Source organism: Mesoplodon bidens (assembly GCF_964165515.1).
Source record: "Mesoplodon bidens genome assembly, chromosome: 19".
Taxonomy (NCBI): domain Eukaryota; kingdom Metazoa; phylum Chordata; class Mammalia; order Artiodactyla; family Ziphiidae; genus Mesoplodon; species Mesoplodon bidens.
Window position 1 is genome coordinate 23,387,053 of NC_138179.1, and position 20,718 is coordinate 23,407,770.

Genomic DNA, 20,718 nt, shown 5'->3' on the forward strand with positions numbered 1-20,718 from the left:
ATATTAAAAAAAACAAGGGCTTCCCTGGTGGCGCAGTGGTTGAGAGTCCGCCTGCCGATGCAGGGGACATGGGTTCGTGCCCCGGTCCGGGAAGATCCCACATGACGCAGAGCGGCTAGGCCCGTGAGCCATGGCCACTGAACCTGCGTGTCCGGAGCCTGTGCTCTGCAACGGGAGAGGCCACAACAGTGAGAGGCCTGCGTACTGCAAAAAAAAAAAAAAAAAGAAGAAGAAGAAATGGGAGACATAAATAGCCAAAATTCAGTTCAAGTACTCAAACCGTCAAAAACCAGAAGACAGGTCATAACAATGTCCTATTTTGTGTGGTGAGGACCAGGAGGCAGGGCAAGGAACAGTACACTGGAGGTGGGGACAGAGAAACTGCATTTCTTCCTTGGAAATGAGAATGTCCAGGAACATTTTTAAACACCCAACTTTTTAAATGACACATGATATACATATAGAAGTATGTATATATCCTAAGTGTAGAGTTTCCTGGATCTCCAACTGAGCACATCCCTGTAACCAGCACCCAGATCAAGAAACAAAGCATTACCGACATCCCCCCATCACGTCTCTTTCCAGCCTTAAAGGTGACTGCTTTCTAACTTTTGATAACGTATGTGGTTGACCCTTGAACAACACGGGTTTGAACTGTGTAGGTCCACTTATTTTCAATAAATACTGCAGTACTTCACGATCCGAAGTTAGTTGAATCTGTGAATGTGGAACCGTGCATACAGAGAGCCAACTTTGAAATTATGTTGGGATTTTCCACTGAAAATTGGCAGCCCTGGGCTTCCTTGGTGGCGCAGTGGTTAAGAATCTGCCTGCCAATGCAGGGGACACGGGTTCGAGCCCTGGTCCGGGAAGATCCCACATGCCGCGGAGCAGCTAAGCCCATGCGCCACAACTACTGAGCCTGCGCTCTAGAGCCCACGAGCCACAACTACTGAGCCTGCGCGCCACAACTACTGAAGCCCGCGCGCCTAGAACCCATGCTCCGCAACAAGAGAAGCCACCGCAATGAGAAGCCCATGCACTGCAACGAAGAGTAGACCCCACTCGCCGCAACTAGAGAAAGCCTGCGCGCAGCAACGAAGACCCAGTGCAGCCAAAAATAAATAAATAAAATTTTTTTTTAAAAAAGAAGAAAATTGGCAGCCCTAACCCCTGTGTTGTTCAAGGGTATTAGCAAAGTGGAGTCACTGGTGCTATTGACGGGAATGTCTGTGTGAAGGTTACCATGAGGATTCAGTTCTCCTTCAAACTTATTGTCAGTGGTTCTGTAATGAGCAACCCTGCAAGGTGGTCCATGATCCACCCAACTCCATACATCTGACACTTTGAAAGCACAACCTTCTCTCCACCTTGATCTTGGACGACGGCCTCGCCAAATCCGGAAGATGCTTGAAGCCACCAGCCCACAAGATCCTCAGAGCTTCGTTGAATAATGTCAGGCAGCTTCAACTTTGCCCCATGGCCCTAGTAATGAGGAAGAGGCAGGACGGGGCATGGGTTCTCTGGAGCAGAATTAAGTTTGGACTCAAAGTTCTCACGGGAGCTTCAGTTGTACCTGCAAAAACTCATATCCACTAAGGGTGGTCGGAGTTTCCTTTTCTTTCAACTTAATTGCCACAGACAAGGACTATTCCAACCCAAACACAATCTTTAGTCTACAAAGAGATTCTTGCTCCAAATCCCTGTCTACTTTACTGCCCCACTTAAGAAAGATGCCTGAACCTTCACCTGAAATCATGGTATTTTCTAGTCCAAGAATTGAGAACTAAGACCAGCATGAATGCATTTATGGGGTCGGGGACCATTCTGGGAAACCTGGTATGTGAAAGTCACAGTCTAGATCAGAGCTAGTCCCAGCCTACCTTCACCTCTGGGGCCTCTTCAGTCTCCTCGGTTCCAAGTAGAAGCCACACTTGGAACCACGTCTAGTTTCAAGCCGAGTGTAGCTTGCACTCGCCCTAATCCATCTGTGAATCAGAGAAGAGTGTTCCCTCCATGGCTACATCACAGCGTTTACAACCCTTTTACTCCTCCATAAAATGCCCCAGCGCCCTGCCCTTTGACAGCCTCACTTAGGGAGGGAGAAGGGGAGAAAAAAATTTTGCTCCCACTACGCCTCCAGAAAGGCAGCATGATGGGCTTGAAGTTGGACAGCCCTGAGTCTGAACCTCAGTTCTGCTTCTGACTTGTGTGCAGCCTCAGGCACACACGTAACCCTTCTGAATGTCATGGCCATCATCTGGAAATGAGGATACTAATGCTATTATCTTCCTCGCTGCACCACAGTGTAGAGTTAGAATATAAGAGGTGACGTGTGGACAACACCCAGAATGGGTCTGTTCCATTGCTGTGCCTGATGGTTTCGGTTTCTCTCTTCTTTCTGACAATTTTTTCCTAGTCTGTGTTGGTTTTCTTTGTTGCCTTTCCTTAATGCATATCAAGACCCGTTCCTTAGGATTCTGGACAGGATTCAGAGGTGAAGGATGCCAGGGCAAAGTCAGGTAATGTGTGTGTACATACTTGTATAAACATACATGTGTATGTATACACATACATATACACATATGTGTGTTGGGGGTTCTATTTGCCAGCGATTGTTTTAGATGCTGGAATGTACAGAGGACAGTTCATGTTGCAAAGAAATAATTTATAATTCATAAGAGGGGAACAGACCTGTAAACCGATTATTTCAATATACGGAGGAATTAAAATCCACCCGAATTTGTTTTATAAGAGCAAAGATAGATGGAAATGAGACACCTTGAACTGAGGGATGGTTACACAGCTGTGTTCGTTGTCTAAAAGTTCCTTAAGCTGCACACTTAGGGTTTGGGTACTTTTCTGTATATATGTTGTACTTGAATAAAATCAACACAAAAAATATAAAGGGAGATATGGGGATATATATATATGTATAGCTGATTCACTTTGTTATAAAGCAGAAACTAACACACCACTGTAAAGCAATTATACTCCAATAAAGATGTTAAAAAAATATATCTATAAAAGGAAGCAGAGGGCCTTGGAAACTTAGAATGTAGCAAAGAATCGGTTTTGACCTGAGCTTCGGGAACCAAGCGCCTCCTGCCCTGCCCGGGGTCTAGTTGATCACTGACTCCCCCAGCCCCAGACATCAGCGACACAGGATTTACCTCCATAGACACCCAGGGGTGACAAATCATATAACAGAACATGTACACTGTGGAGGGCAAGGGTCATTGTGTACAAACCCTTCTGCTCCAGAGGATCTCAGCACAACTTCTCTGCATTGGGCTCATTCCAGTGAAAATTCGTTTAATATCACTTCAGATATGCGTGATTGAACAAAACACAAAATTCCATGGGACCATCATTCATTAGGCAGGTACTCAACTGAAGCCCCAAACATGAAGAAATTAGCTGAACTGTCCCTTATTCTATGACAATATAAATGTTACAGTTCAGCATAAGCAGATTGAGTGATTTTATTTGAAACATTCAGGGTTTTTTTTCAGAAATGATATATTCACTAAACATAAATACAGTTTTGAAAAATGAGTCTAAGCTAGGATGCATTTAGGGTTGTTAGAATATGACAGTCCTTTTTTTTTTCAATAACCCAAATTATGTGTCTAACAACCTGTGGCATCAATAACATGTTAGTTTAAAGTACAAGATAAATTTATATAAAATTGTAACTGAACAAGTTAGGAAACATGCAGCACACCACTGTTTCACACGAGACTTGCATGTTTTGCAATGTTTATTTTTAGAAGCAGAAGTGCCTGGCAATTTAATTTAAGCACACCAATTCAAATATTTGTTCCACTTAACTGTGACAAGATGTCATTCCATTCAACCGTTCTCATTTTGTTTTATCATTTGATTATCCTTCCAAACTGATTTTCCTGAAGGTGGAAATTAGAAAGTTTAGAAGAAAATATGTTTTAAAAATAACACAAAACTAATTTTAAATTCATTTATTCTGGATTAAAGCAAAAAAGAAAATATGGGATAGTCACACTATCAATTTGTGTGTGTCAGTTAAGGAAAAAACTTTCTGGACTCTTCTATCAACAAAACTGTGTGGGCAACAAATTTACATCCTTTGTAGTCAAAGCCTGTTTTCCCTTTTCTTCAGCTTCTCTTACTCTTAGCACACACATGCTCCCCCCTTTTTTTTTTTGTCACCCTTATTATACTGTCAGGAAAGCGTGAGATGCTCATTTATACTAGAGTATCAATGGTTGATATAGTCTATAAATATTATGTCACTTAAAGATACTGACATTTTAACAGGAATCAGAAACTGAAGCCAAAGGTGTTTAGTGAAGGGTAAGATGGAAGGTGGAAGGTTTACTTGGACCACAGCTTTGTGAAGCCCACTCCAAAGATGTTCATTGTGGACATAAGTGCCTGGCTTGTCTGCCTGTGCAGGTCTGGCAGCCATGAACCCTGGCTAGCACGTGGACACCTTGCCTTTGGCATCTGATGGCAGGTGCTCAGATATATTGACCAGGGCACACCCAGCGGGGCTGGGAGCAGCTTCTGTTTCCCAAACACTTTCTGAAGACTTGGGTTCCTGGAAGTTGTGTTGAGAGAGCTGACTGCCCTTCCGTACACTTCGCTTCTCTGCCAGTTCCACGCGGGCTGCCGTGTATCTGCTCGTGGCCGTGACTGATGCAACCATGCACAGGGCAAAAGAACCCCATGCGAGGCTGTCAACAAAAGGCACAGTTAGGAAAGGGTGTAGGGCTATGATTCCAGGGCTTCCTGCTGGGGTGGAACATTAGCTGCTGGTTCTACCCAATTTGGACCTGGGTTTTGCAGCACAGATCTCAGAGAACAGCCAATGTGTTGTTGTAGGCAACGTGCTGATGGTTAAGAGAACAGATTCTGGAGTCATTGTGCTGAGTTTGCACTGTGGGTTTGTACCCATCTCTTATTAACTGTGTGACCTTGAAGTGGTGACTTCATCTTTCTGGATCAGTTTCCTCATCTGCAAAACTGGAATGATAGCAATGCTGCACACCAGTTGGTTGTGAGGAATTCACATGGGCATGGGAAGTACTCAGCACAGTATCTGCTAACATGCATTACTTTTTGTTGTTGTCTCTAACCCAGGACACTGGCACTGGGCATGGTTATTTTTATATCCCTATCCTCTGGAAGCCTATTGCATTCTGAGTCGATAGTCTACACTTTTCATCTTTCACAGAACCCAGAAGAGTGGCTGCTGAGAAAGAACCTCTACAAACTGACGTGTGTGTATGTTTTCATGGGGTGGAATTCCCAGGTAAAATAAATGGCTCCATATCCAATCAGCTACAAAAACCCTACCAGTTATTAAGTTCCAACCCCACTCCAGGGTTTCCAATCATCCTTAAATATGACTTGACAATCAAGGATACCAAGATCTAGGAGAAAGGCCCAACAACAAACAGAAAAGAAAGGAATCTGGGGACTTCCCTGGTGGTCCAGGGGTTAACACTCCATGCTTCCAATGCAGGGGGCACGGGGTTCGATCCCTGGCTGGGGAACTAAGATCCCACATGCCATGGGGCACGGCCAAAAAAACCCCAAATCCCACCCCCCAAAAAAGAAAGAAAGGAATCTGAAGGAAAAAGATAACACAAGGAACAGAAGAAAACAGCAACAAAAAGAAAACTCTGATTAATGTCCTCAGAGAAATATGAGAAGATATTGCATCAATAAAGTGATATCAGGGTATATGAAAAAGGAACAACTGGAAAACAAGGAAGATCTTGGTAAGTCAAATAAGGTTCAAAATAAGAATTCAATAGAAAACTTGGAGACAAATAGAAAGAAAATGTTCAGAAATACCAAAAAGAGAAAGAGATAGAAAATATAAGGGGTGCAACAACATCTAGATAATTAATCCAATAGACCCGATATCTAACTCATAAAAATTCTCTGAAAGGAGAGCAGAAGACTGAGGCATGGAAAAATCAAAGACATAATACAAGAAAAATTCTCAGAATTCTAGGACGTGAATATTCAAATTTAAGGGCTCACCAAGCACATGAAAGAAGAATGAATGTGAAGGAAAGAAGATCCCCTTCAAGGTACCTTATCATGACATTTCAGAACTCCAGAAATAAAGAGTAGAAAACAATAGATTACCTGTAATAGAACATGAATCAGAATGGTATTGGACTCTTGATGGAAACAATACATTCTAGAAGGAAACAGAGACATCTTCAAAATTCTAAGGGAGAATGACTTTCAACACAGAATTTTACATGCCACCAAACCATCAATCAAGATGGAACATTGAAAAAATACATTTCCAGACATGCAAGGAATAAAATAATTTATCTCTCATTGAACCCTTTCTTCAAAAGCTACTGGAGGGGGCTTCCCTGGTGGCACAGTGGTTGAGAGTCCGCCTGCCGATCCAGGGGACACGGGTTCGTGCCCCGGTCCAGGAAGATCCCACATGCCGCAGAGCGGCTGGGCCTGTGAGCCATGGCCGCTGGGCCTGCGCGTCCAGAGCCTGTGCTCCGCAACGGGAGAGGCCACAACAGTGAGAGGCCCGTGTACCGCAAAACAAACAAACAAACAAAAAACAAAAAACAACTACTGGAGAATGTGCTCCCACAAAAAAGTGGATGTAAACTAACTAGGATAATGATACAGGACCTAGGACACAAGGAAACAAGGGACTAGCAAAGGGAAATCTCCACTCGACAGCTCCATTCCAGAGCGGAGCAGGAAGACAGAGGGTTTTGGGGGGTTGGAAGAGTAGATCAGGGAGAGATGGGACTGAGAGATTGTTACGTTTTGTACCATTTGATTTTTAAAAACTAGGTGTATGTATTTCTTTTATTGAAAATTAAGATATTGAAAGCAATAGGAAACAAAATGATATTGGAAACAGACCATTTTTCGAACTCCTGTGATGTTTGGGATTTGCTTACATCCACAGCAGTAGGACCTCAATATAAATTGGCCACAGATCCTGACCCACCTGACATCCCTCTCAGCTCTAGAGCAGCTGTACTCCTGACTGTGTGCAGCGCTGGTGAGGTCACCTCAGGACCAATGGCACCTGCTCAGAGGGAGACAGCTAAAGTGACAAACAAGTGGAGAAAATGGTGTAAAGAGAAACATTTGTAAAAATTAACTTCTTCAGATTTTGAAGATGAAGAAGAGTTCAAAATCTAATACATCGTGAAGTTTATGGATAGTCGTAACATAGACGTGTTTGCCAAACCCTGGTATAGTAGGATGAGGGAGTGAGCCCTGAACATGCCACTTGTTTTACAAAGAGAAAGTAACACGAGAGGTTGTTATAGAGGAGGAAAATGTAAGTATATGTATATGTATATTTTAAGATGCAGCCAGGATTCGGAGGTCCACATCAAAGAGAACCCCTGTGGTCTTGTGTGACATGGTCGAGTCTTTCTAGTAGAGCTAGAACTTCTATGTCATGGCCTGTCTTTCCAATAGAATCAGGGGCTGGGTCTCTCCTCATTGAAGTATTTATTAGGAATTATAGCAGGACTTTTCCCCTGAAGCTGTGTTTAAGAAAGTAACAGCACTATCTCTATTTCTTGAGCACTTTACTCTGTGCCAAGAATTTTATAAACATAACCTCTTTATATTCCCATAAGCACAACTGAGACAGGTATCATCATTTTACAGATGAGGAAACTGGGCTACAGAAAGATTACGAAACTAATCCAAGAGTAGCAGGTGGCAGAACCATGACCAAGGTCAGTGGTCCTACAAAACCTGTGTGCCTCCCTGCTGGTCCTTCGGGGCTGGAGCACCATGGCCAGCAACTCACCAGGATGACCAGCCATAGTCCCACGTCTGAGGCTTCCAATCTTCCGGTCCAATGTTCACAGTGATTTGAAAAATGGTTGTGTACATCATGTGGGCCACCATGGCTAGGACCCCTGCACAAGGAAAGCTTGTGAGCCACAGTGAAGAATGTAGTTTCTCTACGGTACATGAGTTGGATGTCCAGAGCCCACTAGCCTCCTCCTTGAGCCCTTCCAAGCAGCCTTCATGTTTTACATGTACACTAATTTCTTAGAGTCCCTGATCTACGCAGTGGTATAGGCTCCTTTGCCATGTCATCCCTCCCAAGACCACATCTTTCTATTTTATCATGTCCCTGTGTCACTCTGCTCAGAGGCATCAATTTTCTATCCTCTCTTTCCCAGCACATAGGGGAGGTCCTTGAGCTACATTTGGCCCTAAGCCATACTTTACTAAGTTCTTTCACGTTATTCTTTAGAATGTGGATTGTTTGCTAACACATAAAAACTTTGCATAAGAATCTGAATATATTCTGGCCATAGTAGACTTAACATGGCAAATAATTAGTGGGAACCGAAGTCAGTTGCCAATGTGGTTTTCTGTCCTTTGTAGGTGAATTGATCTTTTTGCCTGGAGATCCAGAGGATTTTTTTTCCTTTAACAGTTTTAGTGGGATATGTCTAGGACTTGAATGTACTGTGTAATTTTTTCAGGTATTTGGAAGGAGTTTTCTATATACAGATTTTGGTCTTTGGTCCAGAAAATTTCCTTGAATTTTGCTTTTAAATATTAGTTGTCTTATTGTTTTGTCTTTCTTTTTCAGGGACTCCCATTACATCTATGTTTTTATTTAATAAATGTATGGCAGGCAGTGACCAACTGGGGATCATCTTCAGTGGTCCAAATAGAAACTAGTTTTAACTGGTGGGGCCAGTTATTTATAAGTCCTTATGATGTATCTGCAGTTATAAATCCTTAAACATTCCACCTGAGGTCACATGCACACAGATGAAACTAAAGAGATATCCAGAAAGAAGCGTACTCATGATTGGGTGATTTGGAGGATGCTAGGACCTGGGGAGAAATCTCCAAGACTCTTTCCTATGAAGATCCAGAAATTGGATTCTATCATCTTTTTCACTAATGATAAGACTTGGGAGAGATGCGTTATACAAACACAGAAGTGATCTACAAACTGGGCTGATACACTATGAAGTTAACAGTGTTTTATGTATCCCGCCAGAGAAATGAAGGAAGTTATTTGTTCAGGGTTCTTTCCTGGGTGGAAAGGCCTACTTAGGGGACCAAATTAAGTTGCTCTAAAAGTTGCTTGGAGAGCACAGAAGTAAGACCAAAAAGAGGAGTTCTTTATTCATATGGGATATTGACCCCAAACTTGGATAATAATTTTTAACAAGCTACCATTTTTTTTAGTACTTACTATATACTAGGTGCATTCTTATTTAGTCTTCACCATAGCCTTTTGAGGTCGCTAGCTTGGAGAAGTTAAGCCACTTGCCCAGGGTCACACAGCCATTAAGTAGGAGAGATCTGAACGCAGGGAGGATTTCTCCACAGACTCATGCTTAACCACTGTACTAAACAAAGCAATCTCTGTTCTCAGAGCCAGTGGACCCCCTTCCCAGGGTTGTGACAAAGACATACTGATAAATTTTATTCTCCATTTGTGCCTATCCCCCTTTTGTTTCATCAGTCACCCATTGCTTCCACCAATGGGATTAATTCAGTAGCTTCTCCTGTGGACCAGGTGTCCTGCTGAATGGGCTAGCGACAGGAAGAGCCAGCCTGGAGCTTTGCCAGTTCCCTCTGGGGCAGGCTGTGGGGAATTTGCCTGTTCTGATGATGCTGTTGGGGAAAGTACCTGCAAGCACCATGAGGATGGCTACAGAGGCATCCACCTTGAGCCAGTGGAATCCAGAGCTGTGATAACTCACTCTGGAGCCCAGGAGAATGGCACTTGTCAATGTCAGAAGGATATTCAGGACCTCAGCCCCAATGCACAGCCACAAAACACCTGCAAAATGTAAGGATGACAGAGACGCTGGGAACTTAGAAGTACTAGGATATTTAGTCCTTTGATTTAGTTCACTTCTAAAACAAAAAATAACAAAACCAGCACCGCGGGGTGAAAAACCACAGATACCTCTGCAGAGTCTTGGAAAGCTGACAATGAAAGGGGGGTCCTGGGGCTTGAAACAGAAGTTTGTAAAGATTGTCATTAGCTGGAAGGGAAAAAGCACTAAGCAAAATTCTGATGTGGGGACCTGAGGGATACTGGAAGTCCCATGGCCTAGTTCAAAAGTTAAAGTGTTATTTTGATTCCACCAGAAGACATTATCTTTGTCTTTTTAAGGAGAGGATCCACTTAACCAGGGTGGGCAAAGGAATCTGAGCATTGAAGAGCCCTGATTTGAGATACCAAAATCTCATTTGTTTCTGTGTGAGCCTATGATTTACCCTTGGGGTGGGACCTCATCTGCAGCTTCAAGAAACTGGGTTGGATGTGGAAGGGAGTGAATAAAGGGGGCAGGGAGAGGAACTATTATTTGCAAAAGGCCTCCTATAAGCTAGTTAGGTACTGTGTAGACACAGCAATGAATGAGACAGATGTGGTCCATGCCATCACAAAAGCTATGTTCCAGCTGGGAAAACATACTAAGAAAGTAAGTACAAATTTGATGAGTGTTATAGAGAAGAAAAAACGCTATAGGAAGCGATGAGCTAGACTCATCTTTTTCCTGTTCTGTGGTCACCTCACATTGATAGCTTGAAGTCGGCCATGGTGGGAGCATTTACACGCTGGAAAGTTGCAAACGCTACTGATCAGGGCTTCCCCTCTCCTCCGCAAAGTCGGTGGTTTAACATTTTCTAGCATTACTGACTACAGGGCACATGAAAAGAACCAGTGGCTCTGGCTTTTGGACTTGACTTCATAGAAAAACCATAACTCTTTCCTCTTTTCCCCCAACCCAACCAAAACCATAGAAATTGTCCAAAGTGCGAGGAGGGCTGGTGGACAGAACGTGAGGAAGGTATTTACCTTGTTCTTCAGCTGGTATTAGACTCTGGAAACTCCTGCACTTTTCACCTAGAAGAAAAAGAGGACAGAGCCCGAGTAGGGTGAACCTTGACTATTAGGGGAAACTGTGTTTCTAGATCCCTTGAGTGTATCCAGGTCGCTTTGAACAAGGATTGGGGAGTGTGGCTTTATTGCCCCCCAACAGGTGGTGCCCCTCCCTGGGGGATCATGATACAGTCCTGCTCCAGTGAATCCAGGCTAGGCCATGTGCCTTTCTTTGGCCAAGAATTGGGAGTGGAAATGGGGGGCGGAGGTCACTTCTGGTCAGAAGCTTTAAGAGCCAGTGTTTTGTCGTCTAAAGGTTCTTATCTTCTTGGTTCCGTGATCACAGAAGCACAAGTCCAGATGGAGTCTCTGTCTGCCTAGATCCCTGAGTGGCTCCAGTGAGGAGACACTGCTTGCAGACCTGAAAAGTACAAATAGCAAGAGCTAGAAATGAATTTGTTGGCTTAAACTGCTGGGACTTGGGGGTTGTCTGTTATTATAGCATAACTTAGCCCATCTGGACTGTTGCTGCAAGCCTTAGACCAGGGGTACTTGAGTTCCCAAACAGCACCCATGGTGATGTGAGTCGCAAATAATTTCTTTCTGGGTAGAGGGAAAGTGACAATGTTTGTAATCATTTAAAAAAATGAATTAGAGCAGACATCAGAACTATCTCTGCTACCGAGTGAGCCAATTACTCGTACTCCATTTTGCTTTCTGGAAGGGAAAGGAAAGGAAGCAGTTATTATGTGTGTACCAGGTACAGGGCAGAACCCACCACCAGACTTATTCTGTGCTCTGGGGAGTGTGCTTTGCCTGTATCATCTGTCACGTTGCACAGATTGTGTACCAGGTACGGGGCAGAACCCACCACCAGACTTATTCTGTGCTCTGGGGGTTGTCCTTTGCCTGTATCATCTGTCATATTGCACAGATTGGCTAGAAAACCTTGCGTTGCTACTTTTGATGCGTAGTCCCTTTGAAGGAGCTAAGTCCTTAAATATATACTGAGTGGACGGATGTCACCAAATTCTGGTTTGGGGGTGAGTGACAGATGGATGATTGAGGCCACAGCAAATCACCTTCTGGGATCCTGTCCCAGGTGGGTGTGCCAATTTCTCCATACTTCAGCCCCCAAATGAATCGTGGATGGCAGAGTGGGAGGAGCCTGGGAAATTGCCTGAGTCTTCTCTGCACAGTTAGGAGGAGTGGGTCCAAGGACATCTGAGAGGAAAGAATGGTAAAGAAGACACAGGTAGAGGCATTTTCAGCATTAGAACTGGGCTTGCAGGGGCCCCGCCTGTGCGGTCCAGCCATGTCGCTGATTTAATGCAGCCCAGCCGGCTGTAGCAGAGATGCATCCTGCTCTTCCCAGTGTGGGCTGGTCGGAGCTAAAAGAGGTGAAGTTAGGGGCATAGATCATTAACTCTTCAAAGGAATGGCTTTCCTATTTCTAAAATCTGTTCAACAGTCCCCACACTAGCCTTGCTTTGAAGATTAAATGAGATACTAGGTAGGAAGGCTGCTCTCCTTGTTACTGTGCACCTAAACCTTAATGGAATAAAATGAGTTCTGGGGCTTCCCTGGTGGCTCAGTGGTTAAGAATCTGCCTGCCAATGCAGGGGACACAGGTTCGAGCCCTGGTCTGGGAAGATCCTACATGCTGCGGAGCAACTAAGCCCGTGTACCACAACTACTGACCCTGTGCTCTAGAGCCCACGAGCCACAGCTACTGAGCCCTCATGCCACAACTACTGAAGCCTGCGTGCCTAGAGCCCGTGCTCCTCAACAAGAGAAGCCACCCCCATGAGAAGCCCTTGCACCGCATCGGGAAGAGTAGCCCCCGCTCACTGCAACTAGAGAAAGCCCGCATGCAGCAACGAAGACCCAACGCAGCCAAAATAAATAAATAAATAAATAAATTTAAAAAATGAGTTCTAATGGGGCCTTTTTGCATATAGTTAGCATAAATCATTATTTATTACTAGACTGTAAGCACCTTGAGGGCAAAGATCACGTCAGCCAACTTTTCTGGAAGTTTTCAGGAAGAGAAGTCACGTTGAGGAGAATCTTTGGACTTTAGAAAATATATTTTCTCTTATAGAAGAGAAAATTCCAGATCACTTTCCTATTCAAGAACTCATACAGCCTCCCCCCATTCCTCCAGCCTCACATCTAAATCTCTCTTCTTTCATGTCCTCTCTCCAGCAAGCTGACTTCCCAATGCAGAACCCTTTTTTTGCTTCCTTAGCGCAAGCCAGCATTCACCTTCTGCTTCATCAAGGACGCTATGTATGGCCAGGTGCATGCTTTGGAAGGTACAGATGCCCAAAGGCCATAACCCTTGAGATTGGCCACGCTCGACCTCCAAGTACCCTGGGGCCTCATTCCTTCATGCTTCTGCGTTGCCCCTCTGCTGGGCTATAGGAGGAAGAGAAATAAAGTTTGGGTTTATGATACCGCCATTTGGCTGAGCTGCCCTGCTGGGATACTCTCTGGCTTGATTCGGAAGCAGGGATTCATCTGCCACCTACCTGTCCACAACAAGTGGCCCAAAGGAGCGTATTTACACCGCCTGGGACCAAGAGCAACAGAATCAGGGAGCTCTCTGCCAATCTACAGCCACAGTGGCCTCTGCAGCCTTCTAATTAAGTCCATTTTGGATTGTGCCGTGGGACGTTTTTCCTGGTTGATTCTCTGCTTCTGGTGGCAGCAGTGGTGTGGACAAAGAATGTCAGCTGCCGTATCAGTCAGCAAAGGATGTTGCGGAAAACCGGGTCACTGGCCCTAGATAGTGAAGATGCACATCAAAGGAAGAATTTCATTAAGCCCAGACTCTTGCATCTTCCCATACATAGAAAAGTGCTGCATTCATTTTCTTGAGATGCCTGGTTTTACTTTAATTAGCAGTAATCTTTTAATGTTTGATTACCTGTTTTTTTGCAAAAACTCCTATATATCCTGGCTCCCCCCTTACCTCCTTGGAATGGTCCCTCAGAGCCATCTGAGAGGCTGTCTCCCAGGCTTAAGTCCTCAGTAATGCCCCAGATAAAACATAATTCTCAGCTTTTAGGTTGTGCTTTTTTTTTTTTTGGTTGACAGCAGTGTTATGGCCATGGTAGCTCAACATTCGTCCTGGTCGCCCCAGTTCTACTAGGGAGGTCACAGCCTTGGGGAAATCTCAACACTCACACCTGCTCTCTTGCAAGGCACTTTGGGGCTGATGGGGGTCCTTTTTTCACATCATCTCATCAGTTTCTCACTAGAACCCTGTGAGCCAGGCTGGGAGTGAGAGTAGCAGATGGACATCATGGACAGAATGTGGCATTTAAATCCAACAGGACTGGCTTCTACGCCAGTTCCGCCCCAGTCAGGAATCAGGAAGTTCCTTGACTTCTCTGTGCCTTGCTTTCTTCATCTGCAAAATGGGTATTATCAAAGTCCTCCAATGAGAAAGTTATGAAAGTATTTTGAGAACAGCCTTCCACTTTTTGGTGTGTTTAATTATTGATAAAGGCAAGTACAGATATCCATAGTTTACAGATTTGGAGGCCAGGCTCAAACAGGTTGGTAGAATCAGGAGTTGAAACTGGATTTTCTCACCCGGGACCCAGTGCCTTTTTCAACATCACCACCTGCTGTCTTTATACTTAATGCACGGAGGCCTAAGGGTCTATCTTGTCTTCTGAAGAGGGCTGCCTTATCTCAACAGGAGTAAAGAGGAGGCCCGGTACAGAGCCAGGGGCAGGGCAAAGGGAAAATGGAGGCCGGCGAAGGAGATTAAGACAATTCCCAATAGCTTAGGAGGGTGAGTTTAGCCTGGGCGAAGGGTCAGACCACAGTGACCCCTTGATTAATATGAATCCTCAGAAATGATGTTCCTTTTGAATAAGCCCAGCAGGATTAAAAGGAAAAATCTTTATAAATCCCACAAAGCCAGACAGGCAGGTGTTACATAGCTCGACAGAAGTTTACCAGCCAAGCCGTACAGCCAGCCAGCCTAGGAAACGGTGTCGTAGTCCTGGGGACAGACTCTGGAAACCTGTCTGCTGTTCTCCCCAAGCCCCCGCCCACTATGGGGTGCCCAGGTCCCTCTGTCCTTGAACTTTCTGAGTTTAGCAGAACAGCATAGTATTGGAAATCAACACATTTTGTTGACTAATTCATTCGTCCAAGAAAAAGAACATTTAGTCGAAGCGCTGCCCCAACCAGGAGTGTTTTTTGTTTTTTGTTTTTTTTTTTTTGCGGTATGCGGGCCTCTCACTGTTGTGGCCTCTCCCCTTGCGGAGCACAGGCTCCGGACGCGCAGGCTCAGCGGCCATGGCTCACGGGCCCAGCCGCTCCGCGGCATGTGGGATCTTCCCGGACGGGGGCACGAACCCGTGTCCCCTGCATCGGCAGGCGGACTCTCAACCACTGCACCACCAGGGAAGCTCAGGAGTGTTTGTTTTAAATCTTCATTTCGGAGGTGCTGTCTCTCTTTAAAGGCATTAGGAAGAAGATGCAGAGCTATTCGGTGTGACGTAACAGAGGATGACCTGAAACAGCACTCCAGGTAGGGGATCCCGGGAGGGTCAGCTTTTAGGGGGATGGAGATGGAGCTGATTCAGAAGGAAAATATCCAGGAAGCCTCAGGGGGCAGCAGAGCTGGGGGTGGCCGGACAGCCCGAGGCTCCTCTCCTGCGCTTGTTCAGGGCCAAGGAGCATCCTCCCCAGGCTGGAGTCCTTACGGCCAGATCTACTCAGCCCCCCTCACCTCTCCTGACCCTCTCTCTAAAGTCCCGGGTGGGTGCCTTCCATCCACCTCCAGTTGCAGTCTTTTCCTTTGTTTTGCCCCCAAGTCTCCCAGGCACAAGTGGTGCCTAAATTAGACTAAATAGCAGATGTTTGTACGGAGTAATCTCCCCGAGGGGGCCCCAGGCTGCGGTCTGCTGCAGCCGTGCTTTCTTGGGCCTGGGCAATGTGTTTTCACATGGAAAGCCAGAGAGCTTGCTTCCCTTGAACAACCAGAGGAACTGATGACATTGAGCTTATAAGCCCACAAGCCCGTAAGGCTGAGCTGAACAAGACGTGCCCCCTTCAGCTAAGGCTGAGGCTTCAAGGTCACTGGCATTCCCCGCTAGCCCTTACCACCTTCTGTAGGCATTTATTTGCAACCTAATGTAGCCCTTTTGCTTTATTTCCTTATACGTTTGCTACTATTTTAGTTATTATCTAGTAAAAATTTAATTCTAACTTTTTTTGTTTTAGGGGCATCTTGTAGCACAGTGATCACGTTTCCGGGGGTGGGGAGAAAGTGTTCTGAGGACAATGTCCTCCTTTCTTCCTTCTTAATAAAGTGATGACAATATTTAAAGACCTCAGTTTACCTGCACGACCTTATTATATTAAGAAATATGTAGGATGTGAGGGCGATCTGGCTGCAACATCTGTCACCCCTTTGATCTCCAGGGTTGATTCGGCTGATCTGGCTGGCTAGGCGGGTGTCCCCTTCCTCCCTCACCGCTCCACGTGTGTCCCTCCCGAAGCTGCACACTCTGTTGAAGAGGACGACCTTCCCCAATAGAGGAGGACCGTTCTTTGGTCAAGGGTATACGAGTAGCTGCGCTCCCCTGCTAGAACCTCCAAACAAGCTCTCAAGGTCCATTTGTAGGAGAACGTAGGGTCGTCAAGCTTCCAAGACTCCAGACACATCCAAATGAGGCACTGCACGTGGCAGTCTGCCTTTAAAAAAAAAAAGAAAAAACCCCCAAATATATAAAAGTGTGAGTGGAGTATTATCTTTAGATTGATGGACGCAAACTTATTCATTGACAATTATAAGACCATTGCCCTTCAGTTAAGTTTTGCGTATTGTGGGTCTGTAGGGAAAGTCTGGGCTCAGGGTTAAGAAGTTTGAGTTGCATGTGTAGCTCTATCAGAATCTAGCTATACAATCCTCAGTGGGGCCCGTCTACCTCTAGAACTCAGTTTTCCCATCTGTGAACTGAGTCTGATGTTCTAGATCAGCCTTTTCCAAAGAGTGTTCCACTGAACACTAGTCTCACAGGATATTAATCCTTATTCTACACAGACATATTTTTTACTAGTTCAACTAATTTTAGGAAACACTGGGATATGTAAGAATAAACAGGTTTCTTTATTGAGATTTTAATGTGCTAATGTGCATTGTGAATTTCCAAGAAGGAAAGTTAATCTATGACATTTTCCAAATTTGTTTGACTATCAAAACATTGTATTTAATTTTACAAAGAGTACCTTAAAAGACACCTCTGTGGAGTAATCTTTGAGGAAACCCAGCGAAGCCCTTGGTAAAGCCTCCTTCTGGTTTGACATCAAGTATATAAGATAAACATAAATCAGAAAAGCGTCAAGAAATACATTCTTTACTTTTCCTTGGCTTTGTCCATGAATCACTGAAAACATCAACCCTCCTTAGAATTCAGCACGTCTTCCTGATCATATACGAAAAACCTTTCAGTCGTGTGACCCGTGAGAAGACGGGTGTGTGTGTAGTAAGCCTTGGTTAAATATTTTTTTTTAAAGGAATGCAGGTTTATAGACCCCATCCCAGACCTGCTGAATCAGAAACTCCAGGGCTGGGTATCTGGATTTTTACAAACTCCCTGGGTGATTGTGATGTGCACCATTTGATAGCTGGTGTGATGCTTTATATGCAGCTGTGGAAATAGAAATAGGCGACCCTCAGATGGGGACTTGGAAAGGGAATGGTAATTCTCAAGCAGTTTGCCTAGGGGTATGATGATTGTATTTTCCAAAGCACAAACCTGAGACTATCTTGAGGACCCTTCAGGATGCAGGGTCATGAGCCTCCTGTGTCTGTCCATGAGGGTAGAGAGAGTGGACTGACAGGAAGAGAGTGCACTTCCCAGAGGAGAGAGGTGGGGAAAGCCCCTCCAGTAGCCTTAGCTCCTTGTACTGCTGCAGTGTCCTCACCACACTTAGAGCAAAGACCACAGGCACTGGCCTGTATACATGGGAGGGCAAGGCTTGGCACTGCCCCTCTGCAGTGACCACGGGGGCAGTGATGGGGAGGGGCACACAGCATCTTAGAGGGTTCCTGCTTGTTGCCTTTTACTTAGACCTCAGGAATAAACTACTAATGCTACGGGTATGGGAAAAGAAAAGGCAATTAGAAACTTCAGGAAAAGCAAAAAACTGTACAAGGATGTAATGTAATAAGCCTGAGATCAGGATGGGCATGTTGCGGGGTGGGGGTCCTCTCCTTTTCACCTTGAGGGCTGTGTTCTCCCAGCAGGAAGGGAAGAACATCCTGGCCCCGAGCATGGGGCTGGGTTTGCAGCCAGGCTGCCGAATTCCTCCTTCCTCGGTTGCTCACGAGGTAAAAACACCGTTTTCTGAAATACATCCTCCAAATTATAACTTTCTCTTCCCTCTTCTCTGTCCTCTTCCTTCACCATTTCCCTCCCCACCACCCTGTCAAGCCCGTTGAAGTTCAAAAGACATCAACGAATCAGGGTTGAGTAATGGTGGTGGTGGAGGGCTTGCTGCTATGTAGCTTGAAACTCAGTTTCCTCATTTGTGAGCTGAGAAAACAATATTTACTTTGCTGGGTTATTTCAAGTTTGCCTGAGATAAAGGTCTGACTTGTTCATGGTTTTACTTCTGGTATGTGCTCCATACAGGGGATTCCCTTCCCACCGATGATGATAAGAGTTTGTTTTCAAAGAAAACCTTCTGTTCCAAGACCCCTTAAACGTGTGGGGATGCAGTTTAGGGTTGGGTGGGGGGCCACTTGAGATTCACCAGAGACTGAATGACCCTAGGAAATGGTAAAAGCTAATGTGTAATAAACGCTTACCCTGTATCTGGTGCTGTGTTTTAGTGGATTCGGTCATTTCATCTTTATGATAACTCTAGAGATGGGTACAGCTATTGCTCCTGTTTTATGGATGAGAAAACTGAGGCTCAGAGAGATGGAGAGCCTTGCTCGAGGACACACAGGTAGTCAGCGGCAGAGCTGGGGTTCAAACCCTAGTGGCCATCCCGCACCTGTCCCCCCGGGCCCCCCAGGCCGTGCTCACCTGTGCTGCCGAGGTTCTCCTCGCATGACTGCCAGAGCCCCAGGTGGAACCTGCGCCAGATGAACTTGTCGTCTCCCATCTCCCAAATGTACTGGACGGCCTGGGTCCCGTTGTCCCTGCTGCCACTGCTGTAGTGCATGCAGTGCAGCACCCCCGGATGGTCCTGGCACAGTGGCTTTGCCACCCGCCGGGTCCCCTCACACCAGTAGCTGCTGCCCACGGCCGTGAGGGAGAAGGCGAGGGCCAGGCAGACGGGGAGGAGGGCCAGCACCCGCTGTCGCCTGGCCCGGTCCATGGCCGAATGCGGGGTGCAGAGGCAGGATGAGCCATGGGGCCCCCTCCCCTGCCTTGTCATGGCACCTGCCCCTCCTCAGCCCGCCATCTGGCACTCTTACATCTTCCCTCACATCCCCCTGGGAAACCGGTGCTCTCCAGCGTGTAGCATCCTCAGCACCTGTACCCTGAGGAGGCATAGCGCTGGGATGCGCCTGCTTTAACAGTGTCAGCCCTTCGGTCCTCCCCACGGTGGAGAGGTGCTGGAGGCGCCAGTTTTCTGTTTTTGTTCAACTGCGGTGAAATACATGTAACACAGAATTGACCATGTTAACCATTTTTAAGTGCATACTTAAGTACATTCGCATTCGGCCACCCATCTCCAGAGCTCTTTTCATCTCACAAAACTGAAACTGTCCCCATTAAATGCTAACTCCCCATTCCTCCACCCCCAGCCCCCCGCAACACCCGCGATACTCTCTATGAATTTGGTCACTCTAGCTACACATGGAATTTGTCTTTTGTAACTGGCTTTTTTCATGTAGCATAATGTCCTCAAGTTTCCTTGTGTTGTAGCAGGTATCAGAATCTCCTTCCTTTTAAAGACTGAATAATGTCCCATTGTGTGGACACACTGCAATTTGTTTATCCATTCATCCACTGATGGATAGATACTTGACTTGTTTCCACTTTATGGCTGTTATAAAGGACGCTGGGTTCTGACGGAGGTCCAGGGTGGTTTGGGTGGGTGTCTGGGTGAGACTGCTCCACCCTTGCCTTTTGCTTTGGGCAGGGTCCTCAGGCTGAGGCCTGCCCAGCTCTGCAGAGAAAGGGGCTGCTGCTGAGGACAACTTCTGGCCCAGGGACTCTGAGAGGCTCAGGTCTAGGCAGCCTGCTTCAGGGCCTGAGTGCTATGCAGAGGGGAGGGGGGCATGCACCCCACATGGGTGCATTCAGCACCACCCTGGGGCCTCCAAAGCTGGCAGGCAGAGGCCCTGGCATATTGTTGCAGGAGAAGGGCGGGGGCGGGGGGGAGGCGAGAGAATGGTCTCATCCCAGGTCTCAGGGGAGTCCCTGGGGTGGGTGGCCAAGTTAGGGTCCTTGGGTTTGCACAGGAAAGAATTCGAGAGCAAGACATAGTGAAATGAAAGCAGGTTTATTTAGAGGGACATGCATACCGTAGGCAGAATGCGGACCTTCTCAGAAAGTGAGAGGGCCTCGGGGTGTGGGGTTGTTAGTTTTTATGGGCTGGGTAATTTCATATGCTAATGAGTGAGAGGAATATTCTAACTATCTTGGAGACGGGGTGGGGATTTCCCCTGGCATTGGGACACTGCCCACTTTTTGGCTTCTTATGGTCTGTCTCGGAGCTGTTGTGGTGCTGGTTGGCGTGTCATTAACATGCTAATATATTACAATAAGCGTATAATAAGGCTCAAAGTCTGAGGGAAGTAAAATCTTCCACCATCTTGGTCCTAACCAGTTTTTGTCGTATGCTCAACG

General features: G+C 45.9%; 1 protein-coding gene across 1 annotated transcript; it reads right to left on the reverse strand.

The window, feature by feature from the left end:
• Positions 1-4,459: 4,459 nt before the first annotated feature.
• GSG1L2 (GSG1 like 2) lies at positions 4,460-19,237 on the reverse strand (the record flags this gene model as incomplete). The annotated part of the gene is made up of 5 exons (XM_081218622.1): positions 4,460-4,718; positions 7,814-7,925; positions 9,674-9,826; positions 10,853-10,900; positions 18,943-19,237. The coding sequence occupies 5 exons, from the start codon at positions 19,235-19,237 to the stop codon at positions 4,460-4,462; spliced, it is 867 nt and encodes a 288-aa protein (XP_081074748.1).
• Between the last annotated feature and the right edge of the window lie 1,481 nt (positions 19,238-20,718).